At 44.9% G+C, this 19,047-nt stretch overlaps 1 protein-coding gene across 2 annotated transcripts; it reads left to right on the top strand.

Moving 5' to 3' along the window:
* The first annotated feature begins 11,211 nt into the window (after positions 1 to 11,211).
* LOC125553951 (phosphatidylinositol transfer protein 2-like) lies at positions 11,212 to 13,852 on the top strand. Of its 2 annotated transcripts, XM_048717592.1 has the most exons (11): positions 11,212 to 11,309; positions 11,403 to 11,576; positions 11,711 to 11,741; positions 11,844 to 11,992; positions 12,358 to 12,449; positions 12,601 to 12,608; positions 12,723 to 12,794; positions 12,875 to 13,042; positions 13,121 to 13,216; positions 13,323 to 13,445; positions 13,516 to 13,852. In XM_048717592.1, the coding sequence occupies exons 2-11, from the start codon at positions 11,557 to 11,559 to the stop codon at positions 13,606 to 13,608; spliced, it is 852 nt and encodes a 283-aa protein (XP_048573549.1). In that variant the 5' UTR covers positions 11,212 to 11,309; positions 11,403 to 11,556; the 3' UTR covers positions 13,609 to 13,852. The 2 variants fall into 2 exon arrangements, with proteins under 2 accessions (XP_048573549.1, XP_048573548.1); XM_048717591.1 differs by lacking the exon at positions 11,212 to 11,309 and having other exon boundaries at positions 11,370 to 11,576.
* Positions 13,853 to 19,047: the final 5,195 nt, after the last annotated feature.

Below are 19,047 nucleotides of genomic sequence, written 5' to 3'. Positions count from 1 at the left end.
AAAATTATGCCAAGTAGCACTCTGCATCAAAAATTCTGTTTTATCATTTACCTACTCGAGGACGAGCAGGAATTAAGCTTGGGGATGCTTGATACGTCTCCAACGTATCTATAATTTTTGATTGCTCCATGCTATATTATCTACTATTTTGGACATTATTGGGCTTTATTATCCACTTTTATATTATTTTTGGGACTAACCTATTAACCGGAGGCCCAACCCAGAATTGCTGTTTTTTGCCTGTTTTAGGGTTTCGAAGAAAAGTATAATCAAATAGAGTCCAAACGGAATGAAACATTCGGGAACGTGATTTTCTCATCGAATACAACTCAGGAGACTTGGACCCTACGTCAAGACACGTAACAGGAGGCCACGAGGTAGGGGGGCGCCTACCCCCCCCCCTAGGCGCGCCCTCCACCCTCGTGGGCCCCCTGTTGCTCCACCGACATACTTCTTCCTCCTATATATACCCACGTACCCCCAAACGTTCAGATACGGAGCCAAAAACCTAATTCCACCGCCGCAACTTTCTGTATCCACGAGATCCCATCTTGGGGCCTGTTCCGGAGCTCCGCCGGAGGGGGCATCGATCACGGAGGGCTTCTACATCAACACCATAGCCCTTCTGATGAAGTGTGAGTAGTTTACCTCAGACCTACGGGTCCATAGTTAGTAGCTAGATGGCTTCTTCTCTCTTTTTGGATCTCAATACAATGTTCTCCCCCTCTCTTGTGGAGATCTATTTGATGTAATCTTATTTTTGCGGTGGTTTGTTGAGACCGATGAATTGTGGGTTTATGATCAAGTCTATCTATGAATAATATTTGAATCTTCTCTGAATTCTTTTATGTATGATTGGTTATCTTTGCAAGTCGCTTCGAACTATCAGTTTGGTTTGGCCTACTAGATTGATCTTTCTTGCAATGGGAGAAGTTCTTAGCTTTGGGTTCAATCTTGCGGTGTCCTTTCCCGGTGACAGTAAGGGCAGCAAGGCACGTATTGTATTGTTGCCATCGAGGATAACAAGATGGGATTTTCTTCATATTGCATGATCTATCCCTCTACATCATGTCATCTTGCTTAAGGCATTACTCTGTTTTTAACTTAATACTCTAGATGCATGCTGGATAGCGGTCGATGAGTGGAGTAATAGTAGTAGATGCAGGCAAGAGTCGGACTACTTGTCTCGGACGTGATGCCTATATACATGATCACACCTAGATATTCTCATAACTATGCTCAATTCTGTCAATTGCTCAACAGTAATTTGTTCACCCACCGTAGAATACTTATGCTCTCGAGAGAAGCCACTAGTGAAACCTATGGCCCCTGGGTCTATCTTTATCATATCAATCTCCTACTACTTAGTTGTTTACTTTGCTATTTACTTGCCTTTATTTTACTTTGCATCTTTATCATAAAAATACCAAAAATATTATCTTATCATATCTATCAGATCTCACTCTCGTAAGTGGACCTATAGGGATTGACAACCCCTATTTGTGTTGGTTGCGAGGATTTATTTGTTTTGTGCAGGTGCGAGGGACTCCCGCGTAGCCTCCTACTGGATTGATACCTTGGTTCTAAAAAACTGAGGGAAATACTTACGCTACTTTGCTGCATCATCCCTTCCTCTTCGGGGAAAACCAACGCAGTGCTAAAAGAGGTAGCAATCTTCGGTTGTCGGTCTTGAAAACTGGTTCAACAAATCTTCTCATCTTCGATCATGAGGATCGCCGAAATGCATTCGACGAGTTTACACGTTGGGTATCCGAGGAGCCCCCTTTAAGTTTCCGACCTTTATCAATGCCTTGTTATTTTTATGCCACACCTCCGGTTTGAACTTGTTCCCGGGAGGCAGTGTCCTCTTGCATCCGAGCTCTAACGCCGGACTGCATTCAAGGTATCTTTTGCAGCCGAGCACCAATGCCGGACTGCTTCCGAGCTCTAACGCCGAAATGTATCCGAGCTCCAACGCCGGACTGTGTCCAAGCTCCAACGCCGGACTATATCCAAGATGTCATAGATCATCTCGGTCCAAAAAAGTTGAAGGAGTTTAGCCAAGCTTAATGCCGGAAATGCCCTCTATGGAGCTAGCTGCTAGTGCCCGAGCTTTATGCCGGACTGCTTCCAAGGTGGTGCACCACCCCGACCGTGGGCTGATTTTTTGTGAACATTTTTAACTGGTGCAGTTTATGCTCTGCCGATGTATATCCAGTAGCCCTCAAGGTGTGTATCAGTCTAAAACCCGAGATGCACCTGAAGGCAAGCATAAAACCGTTGTTCCTAGTAGCCCCTGAGACTCAGGTCGATGCGCGAAATCGGCCTGAGGATCAACTCCTAGCTCGGCAGCATACATAGGAATAAAAAACGCGGTGTAATATATTAGAGATAATAGTGATTGGCGAACGGGCCCCTGAGAGAGGGTCGTGAGAAGTCGCCGTGATATATTAGCTTGATGCCAGATAGGTCTAGATGGTACTTATTGTTGTCCGAAGACGTGCTTTCCCATAGTTCGATCAAGCCGAACACTAAGCCCTTTGAATTTTCTGCATTGAATTGGCAATGCAGTAGCCCCCGAGACACTGGTCGGGTGGCAACACCAGATCAGGGGATCGATGTGCCCCTTTAATATTTTTAAATAATGAGCGCAAAGCCCAATAGCCCCCAAGCCTTAATGTGGGCACAGGTGGTCGAATTAAGGATCGATATCCAGAGTAAAATCACAGATTATGTGTAATGATTCTATGTATCCAAGTATTTTACATCATTATTTTGACTCCATTGCGACCGTTTATTAGTTGAAAGTGGCCCATCATCGGCCTCGACCCCTTGGTAGATACTACGCAGGGTGTTTCTGCAATAACAAAACAACCCTTGGCCGACGTCTCGGTGCCCGAAGGTGGTTGTGTTAGCGGAAACGAGGCAATCAGATATGCGGGGTTTATAACTTTCGCTTAGTCATAGGAGCTTTAAACTGGGGAAGCTAGCTATGAGCCCCCGGTTAGTGTTCAGCGACATCCGAGGTCAAGCCGTAAACACTTCGGCCAATGCTATGAACGGCCCGTCATTTAACATAGTCATCGGATCGTTGACCAGTTTACGCCTATTGTGACAGTCAGTTTTCGGCTTTCTCCACTGAGGTGCTTAACCATGAGAGCTGGAAGCACAATCGCAGTGGTTCTCCCTTTGCACACCTAGCCGAACAAAGCGGGGCGTAGGAGGCAAGCATAGGAGCCGGGCAACCCAACTATTGACCGAAGACACAATTCGAAACCGATGCATATATAGTAGTGTTCGAGAATGTTTTTGCCGAATCTCTAAAGGTGTCCGGCATTGCATTGCGAGACTTATGCTGGAAACACACAAATAGTTAAAAAGTGCCATAAGCTTGGAAAACCAAAAAAATGTTAGTGAAAACCTGACGTCCGAACAAGATCAAGTGTTCGGTGCCAATCTGAAAATTGGACTTTAGAAAAAAAAAAGTGCTTCTTTCGTGTTTTAACATGACACATCCTATCTAAAGACTTCAAGTGGGTCAGCCTACGGCTTTAACCTCCTATCCCGAAGGCGGAGTACTTCTCTGTAGGCCAGTTTAGCAAACTAAACTCTAGCGGCTTTGAGAGGGACATTAGGCTCCCCGTCTAGTGACCACACACTCGTATCGAAAAAAGGAGTGATAAATAATAAGAATAAAAACTTTGCAACAACTAAGAAGAAGAACACTTACTATAAAACGGCTCATATAAATTAAAGAGCCCGCAAGTGACTTGGGTAAAAGAATTTTATGTATAATGATTGTATGTACCAAAGTACTTATATCATATATGTGTTCACCCGAACTTTATATTCGTCTTAACCAACCGTCGGCTTCTCCCTCTTCGGTCAAGGGCCGAAGAGTGTTATGTACTCCACCTGTCGAGAATATCGACGGTGTTTCCGATAACCAGGCAATCAGGCCATAAGGCTATAACAGACAAAGCGCGCTCAGGGAACTTATGCTATATTACTGACGAAGTGTAAGAAGCATCTTCGAAGAAAATAGTACCCCCACCAATACCTTTCTTCGGTGCTCATTGCTACTATGAGACTTGTGCAATAGATTTTTTTTGTACTCATGATTTCCGTTGTGTGCCGACCATAATTGAAAACAATAAGAGCGCTAGCTTTCGGCTTCACCCAGTCTGAGGTCCGGCTCGGATGACCCGATCGTGACAATCGCAGAGGTGCTCCCTTTACTCCCTAGCCGAACAATCGGGAATGTAGGGGTAAACACAGGAGCGAGGCAACCCAGCTTGCAAATCGCTTAAGTCAATATGGTGCATATTGTGGCGTAATACACGAACAAGGAACGAAGCCATACAAGTATAATCATATGCAAGAGGAAAAGCTTCATAAAGGAAGCCTCCAAGTAAATGGGGTATTTGAATTTGTGTGTCACAAACAAAGTTTTGACAAGTAGATTTTTTACAAGCAACTTTTTTCCGAAAAGGTATAATGCTTGGTCGAACCGAACACAAGTTAAAAATTTAAAACTTTGAGCATGAAGGCAACTTAGCTAGTTAATGTGTTCGGTATTGATGACACGGTCCGAGCTTGATGCGGGACAAGGTTCCATCCCCCAAGCCGGTCCCAAGGTGGCGGAGCAAAGAGCTCGGCACTCCGAAGTGGTGACATAGCACGGTCAATGCATGCCGGCAGAGTGATGCCGAAGTCCCCGGCATGGGGTAATGAAGTGTTGACGAAGCCCCCCGTCTAGCCGAGGTAGCGTGGTATGTCAGTACGCCGAGTTGACGATACTGCCAACCCGGATCATTTTCCTATACACAAAAATGGTGCAAACCGGAGATAATAGTACAAAAATCGTTGCATAATAAATAATTTATGCAAAGTGAGGCAAGAAAGAAATATGGCCTGGCGCTGAAGTCAATGTCGATGCCGGGTGTCGGCGTGATGCGGTAAAGGCGTGGCAAAGCCTGAATTCACAGGTCGGTCCGAGTTCCGGATGCGGCGTTCGCCGGACTATATACGAAAACTGACCGAACCACCATGTGACCGTCGTTAATACGGCCACCATTTGATAGACCTGCGTACATATGATGGACAAACCAGAGTAATAATTCCTTGGGAAAAATAAACCCAAACAAGCAAAAAATACTAGGATTAATAGCACCTGGTTTATTTGTTGTAGCAATCTGAAGAAACGTGATTCCCAAAATTGGGACTCGATCCGCATACCCATTGCTTGATGGGCGATAAAGCGACGGCATGGCGATGCTGGCAAAGGTTGGCTTGCCGAGACAAAGCCCTCGGTCCAGCTAACGTGACGGAGCTGGTCGGCTAGTGACGCCGAAGTCTCCGGAGTAGGTTGATGAAGAGATGGTGAGGCCCCCGGTCTAGCCGAGATGTCGAAGCCTCTATGTCAGCCGATGAGTCGAAGTAGGTCGGCGTGATGGACACCGGCTTGAAGGAGCAACAGTGCGGCTCTGCCGATGCAGGTCGTGATGTGGTCAATGCCGGCTTGATGAAGTGACCGTGCGGCGATGCCGGTGTGCCCGCTCCGTGTAATCCATGGGGCGGCGATGTTGGTGATGATTTATCCTTCGCGATGCTGAACTCCTGTTCGGCTCGCCGAGATGATGATCCGAAGAAGTTGAGCTTGGCTCAACAAAGTGACGACGTGTCTAGCGCAGGTCGGCAGCCGTGGAGCAATATTGCCGGACTGGTTTGACACCAGCATAATGGTGAAGATCATGTTCAAAATATTTTAAAGTTAGTGGGATGTGGTCGGGAACAAAACACAATACCCCATACAAAACTTCCTTCAAAAAGTATGTCCGAAATCCCGTTCATAAAAAAGATGAACTTGGGTCGGATTCGTTTTCGCGCAGGAAACAGATCCGAAAAGTGATGCACTAATCAGAAGGTTCCCGAAGTTTGGACGGTCGGATCGAGCTGAAATTTTGAGGGGTGGTAGATATAAGAATTCCGAAGCCGATCAACGGTTGGATCTTCCAAAGGATATCCGAGCTAAAAGCTGGACACCACGCCCTAACCTCGTCCAGATTCCCGTCCAGATTTGACAGGGCTCCGGTATATCGCGGATTGCCAGAGATTCCTCCATCGGAACTCAACAAATTTTTTTCCAGGGTTGTTGTAGACTCAATTCCGCACAATTCCACTGAAGTAATCATTAAAACGACACTTGAGGAGGCGGTGGCGGAGGATACAAGTTTGCTGTTTAGAAAAACAGCACGGTCGTCCAAGGGCAATGTTGACGTTGAGCCCCGGGCTCCTTGGATGATTCCTCCATGATCTTGATAGAGATCGGAGTTGATGTTGATGAAGGCCCTCATCCGAACATAACGATCGGAGGTAGGGCACAATCCTCAGTCCAGCCAAGGTGACCGGTCGAGCCGGTGACGAAGAAGCCGGCGTCGCAGTTGACCTGCGGGCGAGCCATTAATCCTTTTGCCGATCACACAGCGGAACTCTCAATGAAAGCACCAATGTCAGTGTCAAAACCGACGGATCTCGGGTAGGGGGTCCCGAACTGTGCGTCTAGGATCGATGGTAACAGGAGGCGGGGGACACGATGTTTACTCAGGTTCGGGCCCTCTCGATGGAGGTAATACCCTACGTCCTGCTTGATTGATCTTGATGATATGAGTATTACAAGAGTTGATCTACCATGAGATCGTAGAGGCTGAACCCTAGAAGCTAGCCTATGGTATAATTGTTGTATATGATCTATCGACTAGTCTGGCCTCAGTTTATATAATACACCAGAGGCCTAGGATAACAAGAGTCCTAGCTGAATACGCCGGTGGGGAGGAGTCCTTGTCTTGATCACCAAGTCTTGTGGAATCTTCCATGTATGCGGCAGCTGTCCGAACTGGCCCATGAGTATACGGCCATGGGGGTTCTCGGCCCAATCTAACAGATCGGGAGATGACGTGGTGAGTACCCCCTAGTTCAGGACACCGTCAATATTTTATTACCCCTCTGATCTTGAACATGAACATGCTTTGTCGTTAGTTACTTTTGTTCCCGAGGACATGGAAGAAGCCTTGTTTTAAGTAATCATGTAAATTTGGTATTCGTTCGATATTTTAATGAGATGTATGTTGTCTTTACTCTAGTGGTGTTATGTGAACGCTGACTGCATGACACTTCACCATGGTTTGGTCCTAGGGGAAGGCATTGGGAAGTAGCAAGTAGATGATGGGTTGCTAGAGTTACAGAAGCTTAAACCCTAGTTTATGCGTTGCTTCGTAAGGGGCTGATTTGGATCCACTTGTTTAATGTTATGGTTAGATTTATCTGAATTCTTCTTTCGTAGTTGCGGATGCTTGTGAGAGGGGTTAATCATAAGTGAGAGGCTTGTCCAAGTATGGACAGCACCCAAGGATTGGCCCACCAACATATCAAATTATTAAAGTAGCGAACGCGAATCATGAGTATGATGAAAACTAATTTGACAATAATTCTCATGTGTCCTCCGGAGCGTTTTGCTTTATATAAGAGTCGTCCAGGATTGTCATTTGCTATAAAAAGGATTGGTCCATGTTGCTGCACCTTTGTTACACTTGTTACTTATTACTCATTACGAATTACCTTGCCACCAAACTATCTGTTACCGATAATTTCAATGCTTACAGAAAATACCTTGCTGAAAATCTCTTGTCATTTCCTTCTGCTCCTCATTAGGTTCGACACTCTTACTTACCGAAAGGATTACGATTGATCCCCTATACTTGTGGGTCATCAAGACTCTTTCCTGGCGCCGTTGCCGGGGAGTGAAGCGCCTTTGGTGAGTGAAATTTGGTAAAGAAACATTTATATTACATGCTAAAATTTACTGTTACTTGCCACTATGAAAAACCATCATTTGAGAGGTTTGTTCAGGGTATCTTCACCTTATATTGAGAAACCCCCTTTTCCAGTAAGGATAAAAGAATATGCTAAAACTTCAACTATGGTTCACAAAAGTTATACAAGAACACTTACACCCTCTGAACAAATTAAAGTTGAACCTAATGTTGATATGGTTAAAGATCTCTTTGTTGATAAAATCGATGGGCGTGCTATTTATTTTTGTGGTGAACCTACTAGAATTGCTAAACCCAATGAAAATGATACAAATAGACCTGTTGTTGGCATGCGTATTGTCTTTGTTAAAATAGAAAATCATTGTTATCATGGCTTATGTGATTTGGGTGATAGTGTGAGTGCTATCCCGTTTACTTTCTATCAAGAAATTGTGAATGATATTGCACCTGCTGAGATAGAAGATATTGATGTCACTATTAAGCTTGCTAATAGAGATACTATCACACCACTTGAGATTGTTAGAGATGTTGAAGTCTTGTGTGGGAAAATAAAATACCCTACTGATTTTCTAGTTCTTGGTTTCTGCACAATATGAGTTTTGTTCCATTATATTTGGTAGACCTTTCCTGAATACGGTTAATGCTAAAATTGATTGCACTAAGGAAACTGTTAGTGTAAATTTTGGTGATGTGTCTCATGAGTTTAATTCCTCTAAATTATATAGACAACCCTGTGATAAAGAATTACCTAGTAAGGATTACAAGTTACATATTCGTAACATTTTCGTCTTTTCAGTTTTCTTCTCGTTTTTCCTAGGATTTGGAGATTTTTTAGTCTTTTCTTTTTCAAAGCACATTTGTGCTTCTCTAAAAACAAGTGTGTACTTTCACAAGAAGGACAACTGTATTTCTCGTGGATGCACATTTTTTTTCGCGAGAAGCACGATTGTGCTTTCACGAGAAGGGAATTTGTGCTTCTACTGTAAAAGAGAAAATCACAACATGTTTTTCTACGAGTTTTCCTCTTTGAGTAGAAGAAGCAATTTGTGCTTCTGCGAAAAGTACAACATGTGCTTCTACTGAAAAAGGAAAAAAAATACAACCTCTGGTTTCCCAAAAAAAAGGAAAAAGCAAGGCGGCGCTTACAAAAAAAATGAAAACCACAACCGCGCTTTTGGGTTCTATTTTTCTGTTTTTTTGGTATTCATTCTTTTCAGTGGCCATATTTTTTATTTTTTTCGATATTTTTTGGTATTCCTTCTATCCAGTTACTGTTTTTTCATGGAGTTCTTAGTTTTTTGCGAAAAAAATTGTTAAAACTTATTAGCATGGATCTAGTTTAAAAATCTCAACGCAAGAAATCAAAAGGTGAAAACGGTTTGGTATTTGGACACACGGTCAAGAGATAAAACGTTTTAAATAAACGAATCTCTGAAAAAAAAGGAAAACTCCAAGACTACGGCAAGTGATGCATATGCAGTCTCCACTTGTCAGCACGTGAGAAGGTGGGGAATGAGGAGTGACCTTTGCAAGTATAACCTTTAACTAGTGATTTTGCAGTTACTTGGGTAACCATACGCATCTCAGACCTCGCCACAACTTTCGTGACTACAGGGTCGGCCTATATAATGCGAACGACTTCTCCTTTTATTTTGCTTTTTGGCCGATTTTGGGAAGCTTCTGGCCTGTTTTTTGTATGTTTTAATTTTATTTTTTCAAATCGGTGATTTTTGAAATTCTGAACATTTTTTTGTAAGTTTGTGATTATTTTAAAAATTTATAAACATTTTTCAAATTCAGGGACATTTCTTTCAATTTCATGAACTTTTTTCAATTTTGCAAAATGTTTTGAAACCCGCGCTCAATTTGGCAAATCCGTGAACCTTTTTTTACATTCGTTAACAATTTTTCAAATCCGTGATTTGTTTTCAAATTTGTTAACATTTTAAAACCCGTGAACTTTTTATAATTCATGAAGTGTTTCAAATTCATGAACATTTCCAAATTCCTGAACTTTTTCCCAAATTCATGATATTTTTTTCAAATTGATGAACTTTTTCAAATTTATAATGTTTCCCAAATACACTTTTTTGAACTTTTTTTACTTGTTTCTATATTCATGAGTGTTTTCAAATTTATGATTTATTTTCATATTTGGTGAAAAGTGAACAGGTCAACCATCCACTGGTTGAATAGCAGACACTTCCGAAGGAAAGCATCAATCGAGCGTGCGAGGCAAGCCAACATTCGCTCGTTATTTGGTATAACCCAGACATGCTATGCACGAGCGCCAGGAGCGGAATTCGGCGCCTGAAGCGCCGTATAGGAGGTCTCCACACAAAAATACCCAATGACATATGCAAGTGAAGGAAAACACAACGAGAATGACAATGGACAATGCCAAAATTAGGAAGACTACCCAAAGAGCTGAGTAGCCTCCATCATCGGGAGAGACTAGTGTAAAAGCAACACCTAGTGTGCAAAAATAGAAAAAAACAGTGACATCCGTCGGATATTAAATGGATGTCTCAGATTCAATGCACGCGAGTTGGTGGAGCTTCTGTGCATTTTGTGAAAACCCCCTTCACTAACAGTTATGTACAAAATGATCCCTCCATCATGTTCCTCAAGGTGGATCCGAGACATCCATTCAAAATCCGATGGATGTTGTTGATTTTTTTTATTTTTGCACACAAAGTGTTTTTTGTACAATAGTCTCTCCCCCATCATTTAACCATATGTGTCTTCTTTTTTCTAGGGTCACCCTTCATATTTTTGCTTCTATCTGTTTTCAACTTCAAGATGGCTGATCTAAGGGTTAGCACTACCTTTCTTACCTTTGGCCCTTGCTTCCTCTTTATCTTTAGAAAATTGCATGTGCCACCGCATTGGCCCCAACAATATCCATCTTGTCTGGATGCGTCATGGATATCGATAAACAAAGTTTGCACACAAGCCTTGAACCTCGAGTATGATCTGAACCATTGGAGCCACGGCCACGACGATGGCCTCGCTCTCAAAGGCAATCGGGACAACAGGTACTTTGTCGACCCACAAAGAAACCATGAAGTGAATTTATGAATCAGTGAGGTGATTGCGGGCTGTGTCCGCGAGTCCGTATGCGAGATGAATTTTTGGAGAAAAAAAAACATCCGCCACTAGATCATGTAGTCAACACCCTTGATGATCTGCATGACGGAGTGGTGCTTTTTGAAGCCACATAGGTTCCTCCTGGCCAAGTGTTTTCCCCTGGCCGGGCCCATGGGACAGCAATACAAAGGGGTGGGCACAATTGCAGTGGCGGTCAGGCGGATTTTGCCAGCATCTTCTTCTCCAGAAGTTGCAAGATACGTTACATAAAGGCAACCCCTGACGTGCGTAAATTACCCACCTCACAAGTCACAACCCTGTTGATGGAGACCTGGCCGTGCGAGGATCCTTCGCACATTCGCCCGCTTCAAACCTCAGATTCCCACTGTAAGTTGACATAAATTTCCAGTTTTAAGTTGTGCTGCCCCATTATCAGATTTCGCATCTGTTGGAGGTCATAAGTGGAAGAAGTATAAACAGCAATTTGAAGCTGTTCCCGAGTCCCCACTCTTCCTCCACTGCCTTCTTGGGAAACGGGCAGAAGAGTTCTCCTCCTTGCGGTTTCGAAAAAGGGCTCATCTTCGTCCTCCCAACACCAAACTCGCCCTGCCACCATCTCGATACTGCTTCCGCCATGGTTCAGATCAAGGAATTGTATCCTTTTTATCAAAGATATTTGTGTTCATGCAATATCGCTTTGTGTGCATGATCTCCTACTTTTATTTTCATTTTGTTAACTCATGTGCTTTCGTCGATTTGCCGGACCTTGACTATGATCCTGCACTAAGCCGAATCATCATGCCTATGTCGATGGAGGAGGTATGAAGAACCACCAAAGAAAGAATTTCAGAGGGTTTTTTTCAGTGTTTTGTTGTTGTGAGATGGTAATTGAGCTGAGACAGGTCGATTACTGTATTGCAGTATGAGATAGGGCTCAGCTACACCATCATCAAGATGGAGCAGCAGAATACAAATGGGAAGGAGGGCGTGGAGGTGCTGCAGCAGGTCCCTTTTGAGGATGACGAGCTCGGCGAGGGCCAATTCACCTCAAAAGTGTATCATCTGCAGAGGTTCGTACATATATACAGTCACCTAGTTTTGTTTATTGTACGTATATATACTAGTTCATGACATGATAAATTTCGCCGATTTCGTAGATAATACGTCCTAAGTTGTTTCAAGAAAAAGGCATAAAATTATGCCTATTTGGTAGTAAGGCCATTACAATCCTGTAACTTTTGTACTACTAGAGAGTCTTTGACAATGGATAATCATGAAAGGTAAGAACAAACCACTGGAAGCGAATAACTGGCTAATTAGAAATGCAATGCTAAGGGGTAAAAATCAAAGGTTGTAATCAGGACATTATGAAATGTAAGTTACCAGATTACTGGATCAACTAGGAGCAATTATTTTCCTTAAAAACTGTGTGCAGCAAAATTCCATCTTGGATGAAGGGCTTTGCATCCGCAAGTTCTCTCGCAGTGCATGAGGACTCCTGGTCCGCTTATCCAAAGAGCAGAACAGGTTAGCAAAGACCTTTCTTTTAACCAATTGTGAATCATATTTTGGCAATAATTATACACTTATCAGTTCTTTATAAACTAGTTCCATTTGTAACTTTGTATCCCCCTCCCTTTTACATGTTTTCCATGGATGCTGCTCTGACCCTCATCAGTAATCAAGGTACTGCAAGTAGAGAAATCATTTCGTTCTTCGAATCCTTCACAACTCAGTTCATCCAGCACTGCCAAATTATACTAACTTCATTATTCTTGATCATTTGTTACTATCATGCAGTGCCCTCTTTTTAGCAAGTGTTCCCTGACGATTGACACCGTGATAAGACCTGACAACGGCTGCTCTGAAAATGTAAGCACATTCAGTTGCCTCCTAGTCATTTTCAGTCCTTAGGACGAAAGGAAACGACACTAAGGTTGCCCTACAACCAGGCGCACAATTTAAACAGCCAGCAGCTAGCTGCAAGAGAGGTGGAGATCGTCGACATCGCGTCAGTATCGCGGGACTACTGGAGCAAGGTGATCACTGCTCCAAAAGTCGACCTCACAACATTCAAGTCCCAACGGACGGAGCGAGGCCCTCTTCTGAATGGGTGGATGGTATGCAGATTCTGAATCAGAGATCTATGTGCACTGCTACTGTCAAGTTTGACTGTACATGGGTCGCATTCGTTTCAGGATTCATGCCGTCCCGTGATGACCATATACAAGCTGGTGGTCATGGATGCTCCCATCTGGGGCTTGGGCGAACGGCTCGAAGACTGCCTCATCGCGGTACCTGCACTCCATATCTTGTCAAACTGCGCACCGCTTGATCTGAATCTGGCAGAGCGTGTGTCAATACTTCAGAAGCTCAGAGCTGACGCTCCATACCGTGCAGGGGGAGAGGGCGCTGTTTCTGGCGTGCCACCGGCTGTGCTTCGCGTGGATAGACGAGTGGTACGGCATGACCATGGAGCAGATCCGGGAGATGGAGAGGCACACGGACCTACTCCTCAAAAAGGTCAGCATATTGGGTTTTACTGCCTGTATCTATGTTCTTACGTTTTGGTTACTAACTGATGTTGCTGCAGACACTGAAAAAGGCTGCAAAACCTGGGAGCAAGCACGAGGGCAAGAGGAAGTCGCTCAAAGACGAAATCGCCGTTGTGGGGAGCTGCACCTAGTGCTGGTTCCGTGAGACCATCCGTTTATTTCAGTGTCCCATTTAGCTGAATTACCAAACCAGGAGGACATCTCAGGTTATGGGTGCATCGAAATATGGCTTAATTAACACTGTACATATATGTAAGCAGCCACTGAAGATGCTGCTGCTGTAGCCAAGGCATCATGGGCTGTAAGTGCGTCTGGTTTAATGTAAAGTATTGGATGATGGAATGCATTCTTTTTCCAAAAAAGAGGGTTTATACTCGGACCACTGCATTATAGAATGGAGAGCTCCTATTCCGCACCTTCGGCGCAGGAAAGGAGAGCTGGCGCTCACGAGCGCCCAAGCGGGCCGCGACCCAGCAATGCCAGTTCGCTCGCCTTCCCCCTGCTCGCTCCAGCTGCTCGTCCGCTCTCTTTGCAGGCTAGTTTTTTTTTCGTTTTTTGTGCTGTTGGTCTGGTATAAAAAAACCCGGTCGGTTTATTAATACTTTTTTTAAAAATTGTGAAATCAAAAAAGGTTTACAGATTTTATAAAAAAAAGTTCATCCATTTGAGAAAAGTTCATGAATTACAAAAAATATATGAAAATTTGGAAAGGTTCATAATAAAATGAAAAACTTTGCAAAATTGGAAAAAGTTCATCCATTTTGAAAAAAGGTAACAAATTATAAAAAGAATTTATAAATTTTGAAAAAAAATTCACGAATTTGAGAAAAGATCATCGATTTTGAAAAAAACTTTCATGAATTGAAAAAACATTCACGGATTTTCAAGAAAAAGTTCACGAATTTGAAGAAAGTTCTAAATTTTAAAAAGTTCAAACATTTTTGAAAAGTAATAAAATAAATAAAAAAGAGTAAAAAGCGAAGAAAAACAGGCCATAGAAAACCCAGAGTGTTCTTTTCAGGGTTACAAGTTGACGCACAACAAGAATACAAAACCAGTAGGTAGCCACGAACTGTGAGGTGTCCAGTTGGTTATCACAGTTAGTACTGAAATATGAGGTCTAGAGGTTGAAGCCCATGTACGACCATTTTTTTAAGTTTAAAGAAACGTAAAAAACTAACATAAATTGGCCAAGACCAGCCCCAAGGGGGGGGGGGGGGTTGTGCACCTCTTTCTAGAATAGCTTGTAACCGGCACGGAGGGGCGCCACCAAGTAAGAAAATGGGCATAGAATGCACACAACTCTAAATTATTACGTTCATTTATCAAACTTGTTGTTATAAATAATGGGCTAGGCACATATACAATTTCTGAAATCTAAAAAAAGCCCATCAATAAATGGCAAGATGTGGTTCTAAAGTTTAGTCCCATCCTAAAAGTTGGGGTGTGGGACCACTTTAGAGGCAAGGAACATTTGATATTTTCTATACGTTCCCTTCCGACCCGCTCGCGCGAGCGGCTCCGGAGGCGCCAACCCTAGCCCCGCGAGCGCCCCCCTCCTCGAGCTCCCTTGGCCGTCGCCACTGCCGGTGCCGGCGGTGGTGGCGGTGCCCGGCCATAAAAGGCGGCGGGCGATGTCTGGCGCGCCCTGACGGGCCTCCCACACGCGGGGGAGTGGCGTCAAGCGGGCGGCGCGGTGATCGCTCCAGCGATGAGGAGGGTGGCATGGCAGGCGGCGAGGTGCGCATGGGAAGGCGGAGCATAGCCGCGGGCTTGTGGAGGAGGTGTTGGTGCGCGTCGGCCCTCCCGGTCATGGAGGCGGCGGATCTCGGAGGGGATGGCGCGCCCGGTCATGGAGGCACCAGATCTCGGCCAGGTGGGCTGCGCTAGCGGCGGTCAGGAGCTGCTGCGGTGGACGGGGTGCGTTGTGCCTCCTGGTGAAGCCGGTGTGGGGGCTGCTGCTGGCGAGTGGAAGGAGGAAGAGATTGAGCGGTGCAGGATCTGAGATTGAGCTCGGAACAACGGCTCTTGGTTGGGAGCTCCACCCGACGGCGATGGTTTTCCTCTGTTCATGGGTTCCAGGCGTCGAGGGTTGCTCTCTGTGCGTGGCTGTCTGGCAGGAGTGGCGCATTCATCCATTGCTTGAGGAGCCGGGCGGCCCCTGGCCGTGTTGGTTTTGCGTCGGGTAGGTGGTCTGGAGTGGCTTTCCCCGGCTGCGCGGGAGGTGGATGTGAAGGAAATATGCCCTTGAGGCAATAATAAAATTGTTGTTTATATTTCCTTATATCATGATGCATTTTTATTATTCATGCTAGAATTGTATTAACCGGAAACTTAGTACATGTATGAATACATAGACAAAACAGAGTGTCCCTAGTATGCCTCTACTTGACTAGCTCGTTAATCAAAGATGGTTAAGTTTCCTGACCATAGACATGTGTTGTCATTTGATGAACGGGATCACATCATTAGAGAATGATGTGATGGACAAGACCCACCCGTTAGCTTAGCATTATGATTGTTTTGTTTTATTGCTATTGCTTTCTTCATGACTTATACATATTCCTCTGACTATGAGATTGTGCAACTCCCGAATACCGGAGGAACACCTTGTGTGCTATCGGACGTCACAATGTAACTGGGTGATTATAAAGATGCTCTACAGGTGTCTCCGAAGGTGTTTGTTGAGTTGGCATAGATCAAGATTAGGATTTGTCACTCCTTGTATCGGAGAGGTATCTCTAGGCCCTCTCGGTAATGCACATCACTATAAGCCTTGCAAGCAATGTGACTAATGAGTTAGTTGCGAGATGATGCATTACGGAACGAGTAAAGAGACTTGCCGGTAATGAGATTGAACTAGGTATGAGGATACCGACAATCGAATCACGGGCTAGTAACATACCGATGACAAAGGGAATGACGTATGTTGTTATGCGGTTTGACCGATAAAGATCTTCATAGAATATGTAGGAACCAATATGAGCATCCAGGTTCCGCTATTGGTTATTGACCGGAGATGTGTCTCGGTCATGTCTACTTAGTTCTCGAACCCGTAGGGTCTGCACGCTTAACGTTCGATGATGATTTGTATTATGAGTTATGTGTTTTGGTGACCGAAGTTTGTTCAGAGTCCTGGATGAGATCACCGACATGACTAGGAGTCTCGAAATGGTTGAGAGGTAAAGATTTATATATTGAAAGGTAGTATTCGGACATCGGAATGGTTCCGAGTGATTCGGCTATGTTTCCGGAGTACCGAGGGGTTACCGAAACCCCCCGGCAAGTGTTGGGCCTACATGGGCCTAAAGGGAGAGAGAGGGAAGTCTGTGGGGGTGGCGCACGCCCCCTCCTAGGGAGTACGAATAGTACAAGGAGGAGGGGGCGCGGCCCCCTCCCTTTCCCTCTCCCTCTCCTTCCTATTCTCTTCGGCGGAGAAAGGAAGGGGGGATCCTACTTGGACTAGGAGTCCAAGTAGGACTCCCCACTTGGCGCGCCCCTCCTGGCCGCCGGCCTCCTCCTCCCCTTCCTTTCAATTTCTCTTAGCCGCGTGTGGTGCTCCCCTCCACAGTTTACTCCTCCGATCATAGCGTCGTATTGCTTAGGCGAAGCCCTGTGCGGATCACATCACCATCACCGTCACTATGCCGTCGTGCTGATGGAACTCTCCCTCGACCCTCTACTAGATCAAGAGTCCGAGGGACGTCATCGAGTTGAACGTGTGTTGAACACGGAGGTGTCGTACGTTCGGTACTTGGATCGGTTGGATCATGAAGACGTTCGACTACATCAACCGTGTTAACCTAACGCTTCCGCTTTCGGTCTACGAGGGTACGTGGACACACTCTCCTCGTCTCGTTGCTATGCATCTCCTAGGTAGATCTTGTGTGATCATAGGTTTTTTTTAAATTACATGCTATGTTCCCCAACAGGATGATGGTCTAAGTGCCCTTGGCCGTGCTGGGCGCCGATGTTCTGCGATGTTACATCCATGATGGCAAGGTGTTGCGGTGGCGGCGGTGTGATCCTTTACTGATGAGTGGCCCAATTCGTTGCGAGGCATGGGAGGTGGGCGACATTACAAATGAAAATCTTGCCCGTCTTTGGTCGGTGCTGGCGACGATGACGCATGTGGGTATCGTTCACCTCCTTGGAGGCATTGCTACGGTGTGTCACCATCTTCCCCCTCTTGTTCGGATTGTCGTCTTCGGGCGAAAGCCTAGGTCTTGGACTAGCGATGGCGACATGATACGTCTCCAACGTATCTATAATTTATGAAGTATTCATGCCATGTTTACAATATTTTTATATGATTTTGGTATGATTTGATTAGAACTAACCTGGACTGACACTGTTTTCAGCAGAACTACCGTGGTGTTGTTTTTGTGCAGAAATAAAAGTTCTCAGAATGCGATGAAAATCAACGGAGAATTTTTCTAGAAAATATAAAAAATAATGGAACAAAAATCTACCGGAGGGGAGTCCCGTGGGCCCCACGAGGGTGGGGGGCGCGCCCACCCCCTGGGCACGCCCCTGTTCCTCGTGGACTTCCCGTGAGGCCCCCTGACTTGTTCTCGATGCCAACCTCTCCTATGAATGCCCAAACATTTGGAAAATAACCTAGATCGGAAGTTCCACCGCCGCAAGCCTCTGTAGCCACGAGAAATCAATCTAGGCCCTCTCTGGCACCCTGCTGGAGGGAGCCATCATCACCGAAGGGCATGGAGGAGGATCCCAGAGGGGCCATCATCACCATGAAGGCCAAGGACCAGAGGGGGAACTTCTCCCCATCCAGGGGGAGGCCATGGAGGAGGAAGCACAAGGGAGAGAACCTCTCCTCCTCTCTCTCGGTGGTGCCGGAGTGCCATCGGGAGGGGAATCATCGCCGCGGTGACCGTCTTCATCAACATCACCATCATCATCACCATCCTCATATCTTTTACGCGGTCCACTCTCCCGCACCCCGCTGCAATCCCTACTTGAAAATGGTGCTTTATGCCACATATTATGATCCAATGATGTGTTGCCATCCTATGATGTTTTGAGTAGATATCCTTTGTCTTTGGGTTGATTGATGATCTAGATTGGTACGAGTTGTATGTTTTATTTTGATGATGTCTTGTTGTGCCCTCTGTGTCGTGCAAGCGTGAGGGATTCCCGCTGTAGGGTGTCACAATATGTTCATGATTCGCTTATAGTGGGTTGCTTGAGTGACAGAAGCATAAACCTGAGTAAGGGGGTTGTTGCATATGGGATAAAGGGGACTTGATGCTTTAATGCTATGGTTGGGTTTTACCTTAATGATCTTCAGTAGTTGCGGATGCTTGCTAGAGTTCCAATCATAAGTGCATATGATCCAAGAAGAGAAAGTATGTTAGCTTATGCCTCCCCCTCATATGAAATTGCACTGACGACTACCGGTCTTGTTAACAATTGCCTGAGACAATTCCGCACACCGATCCATCATTATTCCACACTCGCTATTTATAATATTTAGCAATATATTCTAAGTTTATGATAACAGCACCTACTTTTATGTTTTAGCTCTCCGATATCATGCAAAGTTATCC

Source organism: Triticum urartu, chromosome 4 (assembly GCF_003073215.2).
Source record: "Triticum urartu cultivar G1812 chromosome 4, Tu2.1, whole genome shotgun sequence".
NCBI classification, from domain to species: Eukaryota; Viridiplantae; Streptophyta; class Magnoliopsida; order Poales; family Poaceae; genus Triticum; species Triticum urartu.
The sequence above is the reverse complement of the archived record's forward strand: the minus strand, read 5'-3'. Positions and strand labels throughout refer to the sequence as shown.

Bases quoted from the DNA above. Each gene is read 5' to 3' on its own strand.
- LOC125553951 (XM_048717592.1), top strand. From the start codon at position 11,557: ATGGTTCAGATCAAGGAATT. The intron at 11,577-11,710 runs GTATCCTTTTTA...TCCTGCACTAAG, and splicing joins ATGGTTCAGATCAAGGAATT to CCGAATCATCATGCCTATGT. The intron at 13,446-13,515 runs GTCAGCATATTG...ATGTTGCTGCAG, and splicing joins CGGACCTACTCCTCAAAAAG to ACACTGAAAAAGGCTGCAAA.